This window comes from Procambarus clarkii, chromosome 19, assembly GCF_040958095.1.
Source record: "Procambarus clarkii isolate CNS0578487 chromosome 19, FALCON_Pclarkii_2.0, whole genome shotgun sequence".
NCBI lineage: Eukaryota > Metazoa > Arthropoda > Malacostraca > Decapoda > Cambaridae > Procambarus > Procambarus clarkii.
Window position 1 is genome coordinate 21091937 of NC_091168.1, and position 17500 is coordinate 21109436.

Here is a 17500-nt window from a genome sequence, read left to right on the forward strand (position 1 = left end):
CGAACTGATTTGGCACAAAAAATTAGTAAATAAATTATAGCAAATATGTAAACAAGTCGAGCCACAGCATATTATACATTCAAATTAAATTGTTAAGATCATATTTGCTCTCACTACAGTAATCCCAGAGCTTACCATCTCCTTCTGCACCTCTAGAACTTACAATTTCGAGTTAATTACTATATTCGGGTCATTATTCGTCAAGTACTAACGTGTTCACTTACGAAACCGCTACATCTTTTTTCGAAAAGAATCGAGAAAAAAAATATAAAATCTTGTTTCGATTCGCAGCTCATAAACTGCTAAATAAATATAAGCAAAGCCGCCTTGACTGAGGAAAGATGAAGAGGTTTCGCAAGTCCTCTCCCAAGTCCTCTCTTACATAGAGGTGATTGAGTTAAATGCTTCAAGTTAGAAGACCGTAGATACTTTGTAAATTTGTTTTGTCTTAAATATCCGAGCTGCCATACCGGTGGGAAACAGAGACCAGAGGTGAGATAACTGTATAGGGGCTCTCAGACAGGGCAAGATGGGCTCCAGGCAGGTGCAGTAACCTACTGAAGTCGACAGAACCTCTTCTCTGACACTTGGTGGTGATGTCACAAGGTGTTCTACATCTACACCCTAAGGGGAAGGCAGCTACACTAACACCGGAGGCTCACTTAAACAGGATAACATCAGCAGCATATGAGACGCTGGCAAATATAAGAGTATCGTTTAGAAATCTAAATCAGGACTTAGGCGATCTACTCAACCTTTGTTAAAGTAACACTGGAATACGCAGCACTGGCATGGAATACACACAAAGACAAAACTTAAAAAGTACAAAGGTTTACAATAAGATTGGTGCCAGAGCTAAGGGGTTTAAGCTACGAGGACAGGTTATTGGAAATAAATGTCATAACCCTAGCGACCAGAAGGAATATTAGGAGATATGATCACAACATATAAAGTACGAAGGGGGAATATAAAAGGTGGACAAGGATAGGCTCTTCAATCAGGGAGTGAAAGTAGGTCAAGAAGATACAGGTGGAAGCAGGAAACGTCAACGAGCAAACACAAGTAAGGAAATATTGGTACCCAGTACAGGGGTCAGCATGAGGAATGACCTGAGAGAAGAAGTTGTTTAAGCCACCTCCATCACCACCACACCCACTACCACCACACCCACTACCACCACCACAACCACTACAACCACCACACCCACACTCACATCTCACCATTTCCACCTGACACCCCCACCCCTCCCCCTGCCCCCCCAACCAGCAAGTACTCCCCCCCCACCCCCCCCCCTTACCCCACTAACACCACCCATTACCCCTCTCGTTAATCTGCTAAGGATATTCACTGTTTTTGCCTGACTGTTAATTCAAGCGTATCTCCTGCGCCCTTCAGACAAGCGGGAGAAGCCCCCAGTCTTGTGAGGAGCCAAAACCTGTTTCTTTGGCCCAAATAAATAGGCCGTTTTTACAGCGTCAATCTGCATTTAAATGAGAAATTTCACCATCAAATGAATCACAAAGAGACGAGGTTGGGGGTAGGAGGAGGAGGTGGCTACTCTCTTCGACAGGTTGTAGAAGGAAAGAACAATTGAAGAGCTACTTTTGTGAATTATTATTTTTCATTTTAACTTTTTTTTGGGGGGAGGGTTAGGGGGGGGGGTTAGGGTAAAGTTTTGAATTGGGGATACGTCTGTCTGACATCGTTACAGTGTGTACTGATCTAGTTGTGCTTGGGGGTGGGTTGTTGAGCTCTGGCTCTTTGGTCCCGCCTCTCAACCGTCAATCAACTGGTGTACAGGTTCCTGAGCCTATTGGGCTCTATCATATCTACATTTGAAACTGTGTATGGAGTCAGCCTCCACCACATCACTGCGTGTGTGTGTGTGTGTGTATTCATTCTCCCTTAAATAAAACCTCACAACCATGCCATTAACTCGTTCTTATCCCCCCCTCCCCCCCTTCCCCCCCTCCCCCCAAATAGGTCGCTCCTCTCCGAGTCAGTAAACCCCCTACAACCCCCCCCCCCCACACCCCCATCCCACACCCCCACACATACCTTTCCATCGCCGCCTTCCCGCCAAAAGAGACTAACACAGGCGGGAAGTATGCGGACAGGTATCAAAGCCAACCATCAAAGGCCTGAGAATAGTCCTCGGTTTCATGAATTACAGAAAACCAAGTGCAAAAGAAACATGGGGGAACGAGGAACAGTGGGAGGGGTGTGAATGGGAGAGAATGTGTGTAGGAGGGAGGAAAGGGAGTGTGTGGGAGGGCGGGAGGTGTCTAGGGGAAGGGGTGAAACATGAGGGATAGAGGGTTAGTATATAGGAAGATGGAGTTGTGGGAAAGGATAGTAGCGTGTGAGGGGGGAATTGGGATAGTAGTGTTGGTGGAGAACGGGAAAAAGGGTGTGGAACAGTGAGAGGAACAGAGATGTGGAAGAGATATGGCCACAAATATAACCTGAGAGGTACATAAGTGGCGTTATAGACAAGGAGAGGAGGTGACGGAAAGGGTGTTGTAAAGCATGTGGAAAGGGTGACAGTAGAGATAGGTGGAAGAGGTGAGGTAACGGAACGGAATGACGGGAGTATTTAAGGCTATAATCAAGGCCGAAATTAGCCTTTATCTGTGGGAATGAGACCCCTGAAATTAAAGGAAGGGTTCAGTCTTAGGTAAGTTATGAGAGACGGCGGGTTCGGAGGCGTTTCTTTAAGCCGTTCTTAAGACCTTGAAAGAGTTTGTGATTAATTTAATTTTAATTGGGGGAGATGTAAGGTAAACTTGGACACTTTAGTTGATGAAACTGTGCAGAGATCTATATGAGTGGTTGAAGGGGGGGAGGAGGGGAGGGAGGGGGGCTCCTACCTGTCTCCCACAGTCACTCACCACCTGTCCCACAGTCACCCACCACCTGTCCCACAGTCACCCACCACCTGTCCCACAGTCACTCACCACCTGTCCCACAGTCACCCACCACCTGTCCCACAGTCACCCACCACCTGTCCCACAGTCACTCACCACCTGTCCCACAGTCACCCACCACCTGTCCCACAGTCACCCACCACCTGTCCCACAGTCACCCACCACCTGTCCCACAGTCACCCACCACCTGTCCCACAGTCACCCGGAATAATGTTTGGTTTCCGTGCTGCTTCTCTTGCTCGCACGAGTCACATGTTTTGTTTTCATTATGTTGCTAAAGCGGCTGTCTTCTTGTGTGTGTGTGTGTGTGTGTGTGTGTGTGTGTGTGTGTGTGTGTGTGTGTGTGTGTGTGTGTGTGTGTGTGTGTGTGTGTGTGTGTGTGTATTCATCTAGTTGTGCTTGCGGGGGGTTGAGCTATGCTCTTTCGGCCCGCTTCTGCAAGGCCCGATTTGATTAATAAGCTAAGTTTTCATGAATTAATTGTTTTTCGACAACCTAACATACCTAACCTAACTTTTTTTTAACCACCCCTAACGGTCAAGCTTCTCAACGGTCAATCAATCAACTGTTAGTAACTACTATTTCCCCCCCCCCCTCCCACTCACACACGCACACTACCCCCCCCCCCCCAAGGAAGCAACCCGTAACAGCTGTCTAACTCCCAGGTACCTATTTACTGCTAGGTAACAGGGGCATCAGCGAATCGAACCTGGGGCCAGAGGATCATGAGTCCCGCGCGCTGTTCACTCAGCTATCAGACCCCCTTGTGAGTGTATCTGTGTGTGTCGTGTGTCTCCTTAAACATATAACAATATAACGAGTCCTCGGCCTGAATATAATAACAAGTATATCTTCAATATATAACAATATAACGAGTCCTCGGCCTGAATATAATTACAAGTATATCTTCACCAAACCACAGAAGTCTGTCCAGAGTTTTATGATAGATCTACAGCAAGAAATATGACGTTAGTTTGGGTGTCTTCAGGGCACCATATCTCAACCCCGTGATCCCTAGAAAGACTCGCTTGAATAAATTTCCCCTCATAAGAGACTTGGGTCGTGGAGATATTCCTAAAGTTTGCTCGAGTCTTTTATAGAGGCTACTCTTGACTTTTTTTTTTTTTTTGAATGGGTAACTCTAAAAAAATTATTAAATAGGTACCTGGGAGTTAGTCAGCTGTCACGGGCTGCTTCCTGGTGTGTGTGTGTATGTGAGTGTGTATGTGTGTGTGTGGTGTGGGGAAAAAATAGTAGCTAGTAACAGTTGATTGACAGTTGAGAGGCGGGCCGAAAGAGCAGATCTCAACCCTCGCAAGCACAACTAGGTGAATAAAACTAGGTGAATACATACACAAATCATGCGTATTAAACCTTTTGGAATTTTATGATAAAGTAACAAGAATAAGGGAGGACATAGAAGCATGGGCAGACTGCATATTTCTGGACTGCCAAAAAGCCTTTGACACAGTACTGCACAGGAGACTGCTATTCAAACTTGAGAGGCAGGCAGGAGTAAGCGGAAAGGCCCTAGCATGGGTAAGGAACTACCTAACAGGCCAGAGAGTAACGGCAAGGGGCGAAAGGTCAGACTGGCGAACAGTAACAAGTGGAGTACCTCAAGGGTCGGTGCTGGGACCAGTTATATTTCTAATATACGTGATCGATATGTCTTCAAGAGTAGAGTCCTGCATATCGATGTTCGCGGATGACGCGAAATCATTGAGACGAGTTGTGACAGATGAGGCTTGTAGGATACTCCAAGAGGACTTGAACAAGCTGCAGAGATGGTCAGAGAAAGGGCTACTGGAGTTCAACAAGAGCAAGTGTAAAGTTATGGAAATAGGATTGGGTAACAGGAGACTAAAGGTTTAGTACACAATGAAGGGAAACTACCCTGCTGTGACGATTCGAGAAAGAGACCTGGGAATGGACGTAACGCCTAATCTAACTCCTGAGACACATATAAATAGGATAACGACCGCAGCGTACTCTACACTGGCGAAAGTTAGAACATCATTCAGAAACCTAAGTGAGGAGGCTTTTAGGGCGCTTTACACTGCCCTGTGTTTCTGTTTTCTGTACTCACCTGGTTGTACTCTTCTAGTTGTGCTTGCGGGGGTTGAGCTCTGACTCTCTGGTCCCGCCTCTCAACCGTCAATTAACAGGTGTACAGATTCCTGAGCCTATTGGGCTCTACCACAAGTGTGTGTGTGTGTGTGTGTGTGTGTGTGTGTGTGTGTGTGTGTGTGTGTGCGCGCGCGCGTGTCAGAGAGAAACATTACAAGTTTGTGTGATATATTTACAAAATGCACACAGAGCAAAGATGAATCTATGGAAAAATATAAAACCTTTTTTTAATCCACTTCCTGTTCGAACATTTGTACGTGTAATCCCCCAAATCCAGTGTCCGTTTATTATGAACACGACCAGGAGACGACATTCCGAAATGGATTTTTCCTCACGCTGAAAACCACAGTAAAACTGGGAAAAAAAAGGTCCATATGCAAATTGTTCTCGTCATTTTTCAAATTGTAATGCTCCGTATTACACCACTTTGAACAGTCCTCTCCATCACCATTATACAATTTCCATGCGGCCTTTCAAATTAATTCTGAAACCATTTAAAGAGATTTGTACGACCAGCGGTGGACGATGTGGGAGGTGGAGAGGTGGGTGGGTGCAAGATAGCACCACCACCACCAAGGTGTAGTACACATGATAGCACCACCACCACTAAGGTGTAGTATATGATAGCACCACCACCACCAAGGTGTTAGACATGATAGCACCACCACCACCAAGGTGTAGTACATGATAGCACCACCACCACCACCAAGGTGTAGTACATGATAGCACTATCACCAGCAAGGTGTAGTACATATGATATCACCTGAAGAGGAACACCACCACCACTACTACCATCCCCACCACACCTGCCAATGTTTACATGGCTAGGAGAGAGTGATTCTTCTAGACTGAGAGTGAGAGTGAGAGCCAATTAGAGGTAAGATTAGGAAATTATCTGGAAAATTCCTAAGACAGTGTTACTGCATATTACATGAAGGGGATATGAAAATAGGATATAAGCCTGGATACAACAGAGGAAATGAATCATGCCTAATCACTTGGACTTCGGGGATCGAACGATGAACTGCAAAATACGAGGTTATAGATCGGCCAATCCAAATAGATTAATCAAATAGTAATCGATTGTTTATAATAAAAAAATAACTTTTTGTCTGGTATTGTGAAAAACAGATTCTAATGATGATCAGAGACAACAATACCAACAAATATTAACTAAATACCGATCCTTGGATGCCTGTATAAGGACGTAATGGCGTCGACTAGATGTTGTTGTTAAAGATTAGCTACCTGGAACACAGTTCTAAGTAGCACGGGCTATGGTGAGCCCGTAGTGTCGACTAGAGGCGTTCAGGGTGTAGGTTGGTCACCCTCCAGGATACAGCCTCCTCCATACTGTGTTCTGTTGTCCTGATATATATTGTTACATTCACACACCCCTTCCCTCTCTTTTCTTACCCTCCCCCTCCATCATTACACCACTCCTCCCTTCCCTTCCCTTCCCTTCCCTTCCCTTCCCTTCCCTTCCCTTCCCTTCCCTTCCCTTCCCTTCTCTTCCCTTCCTTTCCCTTCCCTTCCCTTCCTTACTCCTTACCTCCTTACTATTTCCATACCTTATCCCTTTCTTCATTTCCTGTGCCTCCTCTTCCCCTGTTCTTGCACCAACGTTGGTCTGACTGGAAACGTTTGAGAGTTGTAAACATGAAAGATCAAATGGAATGAGTTAGAACCGTGTGTGTGTGTGTGTGTTTATTCGCCCAGTTGTTCTTGCGGGGGTTGAGCTCTGCTCTTTCCACCCGCCTCTCAACTGTCAATCAACTGTAACTAACTACTAACTAATTTTTTACCCCACACACATACACACCTAGGAAGCAGCTCCGTAACAGCTGTCTAACTCCCAGGTACCTATTTACTGTTATGTAACAGGGGCATCAGAGGGTGAAAGAAACTTTGCCCGGTTTCTGCCTGGTCCGGGAATCGAACCCGGGCCACAGAATTACGAGTCCTGCACGCTGTCTGCTCAGCTACCAGACCCCGTGTGTATATGTGTGTGTCTGTGTGTGTAATTACCTAAGTGTAGTTACAGGATGAGAGCTACGCTCGTGGTGTCCCGTCTTCCCAGCACTCTTTGTCATATAACGCTGTGTGTGTGTGTGTGTGTGTGTGTGTGTGTGTGTGTGTGTGTGTGTGTGTGTGTGTGTGTGTGTGTGTGTACTTAGCTATCAATCTGTGAGTAAGTATAAATAGAATATATATTCTATTCACCCGATAAATAGAAACTGGGTGAATGAAATAAAAAATGTCTCTTTCTTTGTATTGTGCTATTAAATACTTTTCTGGCTTGTTTTGGATATTATTGACAATATTATTGTGTTGTTATTGTACAGTTAATGGTTGTGAAGATTTGAAGGGTTTTTAATTGACGTTTGACAATCTTTAAATAGACTTTTGACGTACTTTAAATTAGCTTTTATCAGGCTCTAAATTTACTGTAATTGGGTTTTAAACTGACTTTTTACGAATTGGCATTTGACTGGCTCTAAATTGACTTTTGATATAAACTGACCTTTTGAAAGACTTTAAACTGGCTCCTAACGGGCTTTTTAAGGACTTTTTGAAAGGCTTAAAATTGAATGATAACTTCGTAATGAATAGTTTTTCACCTCCTAACGGGCATTTGTTATCTGTTAACAGATATTTGGATCCGTTTAACGGGAATTTAGTCTGCTTTCCGGTTGTCTAGAGTTTCACAAATGAACATTGTAACTTCAAAAGGCATTTTAAATTATCTCTTTTTGGGTGGAAACCTCTTTGGGGGAGAGTTACCCATTTTATTGCTTTCCTCTTTCCCTCTTACGTGAACAGATGGCATAGAGAACTCCGTTAAGTACGCCAGAATATAGGAAACATAAGGAAGACCTATTGACCCACGCGAGCCAGCTCCTATTGACCCATTCGAATAGCTTGAGGTATACTACGGGCTCACCATAGCCCGTGCTACTTGGAACATTTTGTTCCAAGTAGCGAATCTTTAACAACAACATATCTCATCCCTTTGTGTGTGTTTATACCTCAATAAACTTATTTCAGTTTCAGTTCAATTTCAGTTTCAATGATTACTGGCACATACGAGGAAGCTCCTTTTGACCCCATACGAGGAAGCTAATATTGACCCCATACGAGGAAACTCCTTTTGACCCCATGTGAGGCAGCTCCTATTGACCCAAACGAGGCAGCTCTTATTGACCTCTCTCTCTCTCTCTCTCTCTCTCTCTCTCTCTCTCTCTCTCTCTCTCTCTCTCTCTCTCTCTCTCTCTCTCTCTCTCTCTCTCTCTCTCACCCCCTCATAAAACTAAGGGATCAGCAGACAGAAGGGGACACAGGGCACCACTCACTCACACCCGACACAAACAAAATGTTTGGAATATAGTTTGAAGCAACTCATGGACACTCACTCTTCCTTCCATCCATTATTTTTTATACTAAGACAATAGTTAATTATTAATGCCATTGGTGTCCCTCGTGGTACCCAGGCTGGAGCTGTGATCCTGCCTCAGCTCATCTGAAGCCTGCGCCTAGACACTCATTTATTTGACGAGTTTATTGTTTTTTATTCGTTATGAATAAACTATATTTAATGTTATTATGTAAGGAACAGGATGAGCTAAGTCTTCTTATGGTCGGTGGAAGTGATTTCATGCGTATCAGTGAGTTGAATGAACAGGTTGCAGATGCAACCTGGGAGTAGTGGAGAGAGAGAGAGAGAGAGAGAGAGAGAGAGAGAGAGAGAGAGAGAGAGAGAGAGAGAGAGAGAGAGAGAGAGAGAGAGAGAGAGAGAGAGAGAGGGAGAGAGAGAGAGAGAGAGAGAGAGAGAGAGAGAGAGAGAGAGAGAGAGAGAGAGAGAGAGAGAGAGAGAGAGAGAGAGAGATGCAAAAAAAAATTTATATATATAAAATACAAAAATGTGTGTCAGTGTAGGGAAGAATGATTGTAGATGGAGTGATGCTGTTGAGAATGATTGTAGATGGCGTGATAGTGTTGAAAAAGATGCAGCCGGCATTAGACAATCAAGACTGAGTGATATCTTAAATTCCTCTCCTCTCTACTAGTCTACTCTCTCTCTCTCTCTCTCTCTCTCTCTCTCTCTCTCTCTCTCTCTCTCTCTCTCTCTCTCTCTCTCTCTCTCTCTCTCTCTCTCTCCCGACTATTCCCCTATCTTTTTCTATCTGCCCTTTGCCTCCCCTCTCCCCCTCTTGCTACCTTTCTATCCCTTCTATCCTCTCTAATCTCCCCATTTTTCACCCCCCTCCCCATCCCACTAAGCTCCAACATAGAAACCAATTGACTGCTTTTTATGTCTCTATTGGCTTCCACTCAATTTGCAGTTGGTGCCTCGTATGAAACACAGGTGTTCTCTCTTGGTGTTCTCTTGTTGATAACCTCTCTTTTGTGTTCTCTTTAGTATTTCACTGTGGACTTGTTAAGTTGCTAAGGGGTTAGTGTTGTTATTCAAGAGTTTACGTCTCGAAAATATTGAAAATATGTATTATTTCCCACAAATTTTGCTTCTCAGTGCACACTTCAGATGGATTCAGGGCTGAGAAAACTTGGAGTGGCTTCTAGAGCTTTATAGTAATATAAATTGTAATATAAAGACCTTAAAGAGGATTACCCCAGTATTTAGACCACGCTGTACGCCTTAAAGTGTGGAGGTCGCGGCAGGGAGACCTCAGCATGGCGGCAATGGTAGCGGCTCGCCCAAGAAGTGGCTGGTAGTACCATTTCCTCGAAGTCTTCGCCTTTAGGAAAGCAGAAGCACCGCAGAGGCGCAGTACCATGTTGTTGTTTTGGATTTAGCTACTGAGAGTGAAATCTCCATGTAGCACGGGCTATGGTGAGCCCGTAACCCCCACGCGCAGTACCAGCGGTGGGACTGCTTACAGGAGATCGAGTTCTCTGTGAGGGATTGGAACAGGTCAGGTGGGAGCTTCCGGAAGGTGTTGCGGACACAGTTGCATAGCAACTCGGATCTTAGGAAACCATTTGTCGCGGTTCAGGATAAGGAGCCGGAAGCCTTCTTCAGGTATCACCAAGACTTCTTCGCTAAGCTGTGTGAGGCGAACGTTGAAGCCAGTGTCTTCGCTGAACCATGGAGGAAAGAGATCCTCTCGATAGCAAGGAATTCCGCTAGAAACGCACAAAGAGAGCGGCTTGAAGCAGCTTTGTTCCAGCGGTTCGAGGCTTCCAGGACCCCTGACAAGGCCAAACAAGACCGTGGAGGTAGTCGAGACTCCGGTCAAGAACTACGGCACACTGGGCTACAAGGTGCTCCTCAAAGTCCATATCCTTGAGGCTCAACTTGATCAATTCAAGAACATGGTAGCGTTCTATACCAGTACTTCCTTCAAGTATACTTCAAGAACACCGGTATACCAAACACAGTATAAAAAAAGAATATGCTGCGAAAATCTGATCCGTAAAAGTTATTTTACATTATAATTGTAAATCTCGCAAAAAATTGACTCCATCTTTTTTTGTGGTAATTTTTGTATAACTTTAGAACAAATACAAGTTAGCTTTGATAGTTTGTTTTTGCGCACTTTACGTGAACGGAAGAACGCAAATTCGCCCCGTTTTCTCATTGAAAATAAGGGAATTTCAGAATAGGATTGTTGAGGTCACGGAAGCCAAATTTGAGGGCAATAACAGCCATTTTCTAAACAAAATTGGGATACGTACTTTGGTTATATAGCAGTTTACTGCCCAGGAGGAACACTTTTGTTACATTGTGTAGCCTCTCCCGGGTTTACTCATCTTAATAACCTCTTTTTTGGGTTATCTTTTTGGTGTTATCTTTTTTTGGTTATCTTTTTTGGTTATCTTTTTGGTTATCTTTTTTGTGTTATCTTTTTTTATCTTTTTTTTGTGTTATCTTTTTTGGTTATCTTTTTTATGTTATCTTTTTTGGTTATCTTTTTTGTGTTATCAGTTTTGGTGATATATTGTTGATATCCGATTTCACCAGGATTTTGGGATAACTGACCTCACCCCCTCCCCCTCTGACCTCATTCCCCTTTGACCTCTATACCTCACCTTCACGTACCTGACCCAACCTATAGGCTCTTTCCAAGTGAGCGTAGCTCCCGGACCCCGCCTCGAGCCTTGGCTACCTACTGCTTACGACTCTGCTTGCATATATCCCTGAGTCACTTCTCTCAATTGTGCAATAAAGTACTATTATCCAATTCCATCCAGTTGCAAATCTTACACTAAACCCCTACCCCCCCCCCCCCACCCTCCTTCGAAATGTTGCATAAAAAAAGTGTATATTTTCCGATAATTAATAATTTGAAATTATATGCATGACATGGAATTATGTTTTAATAAGAGTTGTCCGTCATTGTGATCTGATTGGGGGGAGTTAAATGCTCATTTTTTTTTGTACTGTAATCCTCCTGTCTGTCTGTCTGTGCGGGTGAGTGGCTGATGGATAACTGGGTGGATTATGCCTGTGGAGAGGTGAGTCGGTGGATATGTGGATGAATTAGCTGGAGGATGCTTGGATAAATGGATGGATGGATGAATCGGTGAAATGGCAGCGTGGATTGGATGCGTGGAATCGATTCTAATATATGTATGTGGTGTGCAGTTGTTTAGATAGACAGTTGAATGGATGGTATTGTTTGTATGGATGAAGGGGTGGATGGCGGTGTGTTGCCTCTGGTTCATCTTCATCCATCTCTAATCTCCTGTTTTTTACTATAACTTCCCTACCAACTACCATTTCTCTCTCTCTCTCTCTCTCTCTCTCTCTCTCTCTCATTACCTCACCACCCTCTCACTTTTCCCTTCTGTTCCCCCTATCCTCCCAGTCTCCCTATCCTTCTCACCTATCCCACTTCCACTTCTACACTCTCACCCCATTCTTCCCTACGTCAACTACCCTCCCCCAAGCAATCCCTTCCCCCTTATTCCCCTCCACCTTATTCCCTCCCTTCGTTCCTGTCTACCTCCCCTTCACCCACCTTCTCCGTCTCTCCCTCCCCCGTCAATCATGCCTCCCGTGCCTGGCGTTATCGGCGCTTCTCTCTGTTTATCACTTCCGTCCTCTTCCTCCCCGCCTGCCGCCTCCTCCTCCCTCCCCTCATATCTCCCCTCAGACACTTCCGCCACCTGGAAGAGGGGAAGAGCTAGGTGGAAGAGCCAAAGGAATAGGAGGAACGGGATGTCAGGTGTCCACACACACACCTGCTTGTCTTATCTCACGTTTGCTTACATGTATGTCCTGAGCAAGGTGTGCTGGGAAGGGCTGGGCTTCTCCTCTATGTTCCCGCCTCGTAAGTTCCCCAACACTTTGTACACTGTTCACACTTTGCGTGGAGGTAAGTGTGCCTTCACTACGTCACTGCTTAGTGTACGGGTTCACAGGGCCGGGGTCGCCATATCCCGTGGTGGGGGGTATGGGTAACATATAATAGGGGGGTGGTATGGGACACGATCTCTGAACAATTAAAAAATAAAACGTGGTTGTTAGATTACAACTATCATCGTGATTCTATAATTGTAAAAATGTTAAGGAAACGGTGTCTTGGTGTATTCATTCCTTGTTTTCATGTCCGGAACCAATTTCGTTTATTTGTGGCTCATTTAAGGCCTTTCACCTGCTCCCCTGTTCGTGAACGACTCGTGACACAAAATCTATGAGTATTTTTAAGGCTGCGGTCATGTCTCCCCCTCGCTTTATCTCCGTGTTATTGATATGAAACTTAGTTTCTTGCGTGTGGCCACGGCTGTGTGGTGTGTGCTTACTTAGCTGTGACTCCGGAGAGTGAGATCCAGCTCCTGGGCTCCTCTCTGTGCTCTTAAAGGTATGAATGGTGGTGGGTTTTTTGCATCCCTCCCTTAATACTACCCAACCCCCTTCCCCCTCCCCTTCCTCCCCCACGCTTTCCCCTCTTTTCCATAGACCTTTTCTCCCTCGCCTTTCCCTTGCCCTCCCTTCCCCCCCCCCCCTTTCACATTAGGTGTGCCTAGACTAGATAAACACCTCAGTAACCATGGGGATGATACCCCGCTTGACTGTGTGTGTGTGTGACTGTGTGTATGGCTGTATATTACCGTTAACTGTGTACATGACTGTTGACTGTGCTGATGTTTGTACTGTGTGTATGTGCGCATCGTGTGTAGTACTGTTGATGCGATGAATGACTGTCAATTGTGTACATGACTGTTGACTGTGTATATGCCTGCTGATACTGTGTATAAATATTGACTGTATGAATACTGAATCTGTGTATGACTGTTGTGTGTATTACTTAACTGAGAGCGTGACGCCTGACAGTGTGATTGATTGGTGATAAGGTTCACTAGCACAGTTGAGCGCACGATCGGGGGGGGGGGAGAGAGAGAGAGAGAGAGAGAGAGAGAGAGAGAGAGAGAGAGAGAGAGAGAGAGAGAGAGAGAGAAAATGAGTGAATGAGAAAACACGAGAAAACAATAAATGAGTACAAATGGAGCTCTCGTCTTTAAGAGAGCCGAGAGAGAGAGAGACACACAGAGAGTGGATGTCTACCACCTCCAGACAACATTATGGATGCTGTAGTCACCCTTCCTGCTGACACCATCTCTCTCTCTCTCTCTCTCTCTCTCTCTCTCTCTCTCTCTCTCTCTCTCTCTCTCTAAACTGGAAGAGTTGAGTGTGTGTTTAGCCACCTCTGCCATCTTCAACAACAAGCCACGCACTCTTGTAACAAGTACACAGCAGGACAGTAACAGCCGTAGCGTTTGGGCGCGGCGCCTGTCAGCTGGCCGCCCGAAATGAAGACTCACACCACCTTGAGGCGTTAACCAAGGGGTCAGATCAACTGGGGTCACCGGGACAGGGGGACACCAAGTTGTCAGGCATGTGGCGGCCATGATGGTCCACACAGGGTATTATTACAACTAGATACATACATCAAAGGGTGCCAAGGATCTCACATGCTCCTTACTGTTGTATATAATATCAATTGGAGAGACAGTGCGGACTTGTGTGAATTACCACATGTGCGAATTACATGATTACTTCATGCAATTCAATTTTCCTCTGTTAGGGACTCACAGTTAGGAATTGTTCGTCTAAAGTCTTCAATAAATTAATATTTTAAATTGTCAACCGTCCCGTGTGTATATTAATGGCATCTGCTGGCTGGTGTCTTTGACCTCACGACCTATTGGACTTAATTGGCCAGGTATTCCGACCCCCAACGTAGAGTCCCGCGTGTAAAGGTCATGTCAATACTGGGGTGCGTGAGACGGCCCGTGTTACTGTGTGTGGTAGAGACGGGTCACTTGTGGATTATATTGAGTATACAAGTCTGGTTCCTTTTGGCGTGCCCACACCTGCCCTCCTCGCCCACACCTGCTCTAGGGAGGATAGCTGGATAGCTGACTTGGATAGGATAGCTAGGATAGCTGACTTGTCTAGCGTCTCTCCCAGGGCCCTGTCCGGTATATGGAGGTGGTCACTACAAGGGGGGTATACTGACAGCAGCAACTAACATCTCTATCTCTGTCTGTCTGTCTGTCTGTCTGTCTGTCTCTCTCTCTCTCTCTCTCTCTCTCTCTCTCTCTCTCTCTCTCTCTCTCTCTCTCTCTCTCTCTCTCTCTCTGAGAGTTAACTTGTCTGTGTTCAGTCACTACCTCCCCCATCTTCAACACAAACCCAACAACAATAGGCAACTATATCATAGTTGCCTATAGTCGATAATCAGATTAAGAGGAGCAGGATTAATTCAGAAACTCATTTAAATCAGGCACAGATTTATCATACACGAGCCGTAGAGAGTTAAAATGTGTACGAACCTGTACCATTTAGCCCCGTTATTCGCCACTGGAGTTGGGACACCATTCCCAGAGGCTGGAAATGGTGTTAAACAGGTAATTATGTGATTCCTTGTTCTACCCTTAGTTGCCGGTTAAGGAGGAGTAGGCCTCCACGCCCACACCTGCCCTCCTTGTCCACACCTGCCCTCCTCGCCCACACCTGCCCTCCACGCCCACACCTGCCCTGCTCGCCCACACCTGCCCTCCACGCCCACACCTGCCATCCTCGCCCACACCTGCCCTCCTTGTCCACACCTGCCCTCCACGCCCATACCTGCCCTCCACGCTCACACCTGCCCTGCACGCCCACACCTGCCATCCTCGCCCACACCTGCCATCCTCGCCCACACCTGCCCTCCTCTCCCCCACACCTGCCCTCTACGCCCACACCTGCCCTCCACGCCCACACCTGCCCTCTACGCCCACACCTGCCCTGCTCGCCCACACCTGCCCTCCACGCCCACACCTGCCATCCTCGCCCACACCTGCCATCCTCGCCCACACCTGCCCTCCTCCCCCACACCTGCCCTCTACGCCCACACCTGCCCTCCACGCCCACACCTGCCCTCTACGCCCACACCTGCCCTCTACGCCCACACCTGCCATCCTCGCCCACACCTGCCATCCTCGCCCACACCTGCCCTCCTCCCCCACACCTGCCCTCTACGCCCACACCTGCCCTCCACGCCCACACTTGCCCTCTACGCCCACACCTGCCCTCTACGCCCACACCTGCCCTCTACGCCCACACCTGCCCTCCTCGCCCACACCTGCCCTCCACGCCCACACCTGCCCTGCTCGCCCACACCTGCCCTCCACGCCCACACCTGCCATCCTCGCCCACACCTGCCATCCTCGCCCACACCTGCCCTCCTCCCCCCCACACCTGCCCTCTACGCCCACACCTGCCCTCCACGCCCACACCTGCCCTCTACGCCCACACCTGCCCTCTACGCCCACACCTGCCATCCTTCTTCCCTTTATTTTATTTTCAATATATTTGTACTGTTCCCTTAACTGCTTTTTTATTTTTTTTTATTTTATTTTTTAACTGGTTTCGTTTGAACTTTTTTTATTATTCTGAAATAAAATTGGATATTGTATATTTTTTTTACTTTACTTTTTCACGTTTCTTCGTTTGGAGGAAGACGATTTGATGATGGCCACGTCGGTACTGTGACTCATCGTCTGTATAGTACGTATGGCTACTATGGCAGGAATCAACAAGAATTGGGACCGTTGTATCCCCCCCCCCCCCGTCTCTCTCTCACGGTCTCTCCCACTCTCTCCCACACACTCTCTCTCTCTCTCTCTCTTTCTCTCTCTCTCCCCCCTCTCTCTCTCTCCCCCCTCTCTCTCTCCCCCACTCTCTCTCTCCCCCACTCTCACCCCCACTCTCTCTCTACTCTTACTTTGGACAGACAGACGTTCTCTTTTGTCGCAAAAGATTGAATTATAACTTTTCATTTTATTAAGAGTTCTCTTATACTATTAATTTGTGTCAAAGTGCTATTTAATGAATTATATTAAAGAATAGGTTTGGCAGCATGGCTTGTGTGCTAGAGGTGCGGCAACGCCGCATAGTACCTATAGTGACTGTGCGTAGCTTGAGTACCTTGAGTACTATGGGCACTCCCCCTACCTCCCCCACCACTCACCCCCCACTCCCCTCTACCTCCCCCCACCACTCACTCTCACACTCACCCCCGACACTCACCCTACACCCCCACCACTCACCCTACACCCCCACCACTCACCCCCACCTCCCCCCACACTCACCCTACACCCCCACCACTCACCCCCACCTCCCCCCACTCCCACAGTGCCGCCCGTGATAGTGGACGAGCTGAGCAGTGGGTCGAGTGTTGTGGTGCAGGAGAACGGTAATGTCACCCTCACCTGTCACGCCGAGGGCAACCCGCCCCCCCGCATCTCCTGGGTCAGAGAGGACCAGCGACACATCACTCTTAGCAAGCGACGCAAAGGTACGTCTCTCAGCGACGCAAAGGTACGTCTCTCACCGACGCAAAGGTACGTTTCTCAGCGACGTAAAGGTATACGTATTCCCCTCTCTGCGACGCAAAGGTATACGCATTCTCCTCTCAGCGTCTCAAAGGTACTTTGAGACTGTTGTGTGTGTCTGTGTGTGTGTGTGTGCGCGCGCGTGTGTGTGTGTGTGTGTGTGTGTGTGTGTGTGTGTGTGTGTGTGTGTGTGTGTGTGTGTGTGTGTGTGTGTGTGTGTGTGTTTACTAGTTGTGTTTTTGCGGGGGTTGAGCTTTGCTCTTTCGGCCCGCCTCTCAACTGTCAATCAACTGTTTACTAACTACTTTTTTTTTTCCCCACACCACACACACACACCCCAGGAAGCAGCCCGTGACAGCTGACTAACTCCCAGGTACCTATTTACTGCTAGGTAACAGGGGCACTTAGGGTGAAAGAAACTTTGCCCATTTGTTTCTGCCTCGTGCGGGAATCGAACCCGCGCCACAGAATTACGAGTCCTGCGCGCTATCCACCAGGCTACGAGGCCCCAATGTGTGTGTGTGTGTGTGTGTGTGTGTGTGTGTGTGTGTGTGTGTGTGTGTGTGTGTGTGTGTGTGTGTGTGTCTGCGTGTGTGTGT

The 17500-nt window shown here is 46.8% G+C and overlaps 1 protein-coding gene across 1 annotated transcript in view; it reads left to right on the top strand.

Moving 5' to 3' along the window:
* Nucleotides 1–17500, top strand: part of LOC123747874 (lachesin) — a 171291-nt gene that overhangs the window by 127268 nt on the left and 26523 nt on the right. The window contains exon 5 of the mRNA XM_069327092.1: nt 16703–16864. Coding sequence (XP_069183193.1) covers nt 16703–16864 — 162 coding nt within the window. The remainder of the gene's footprint in view (nt 1–16702; nt 16865–17500) is intronic.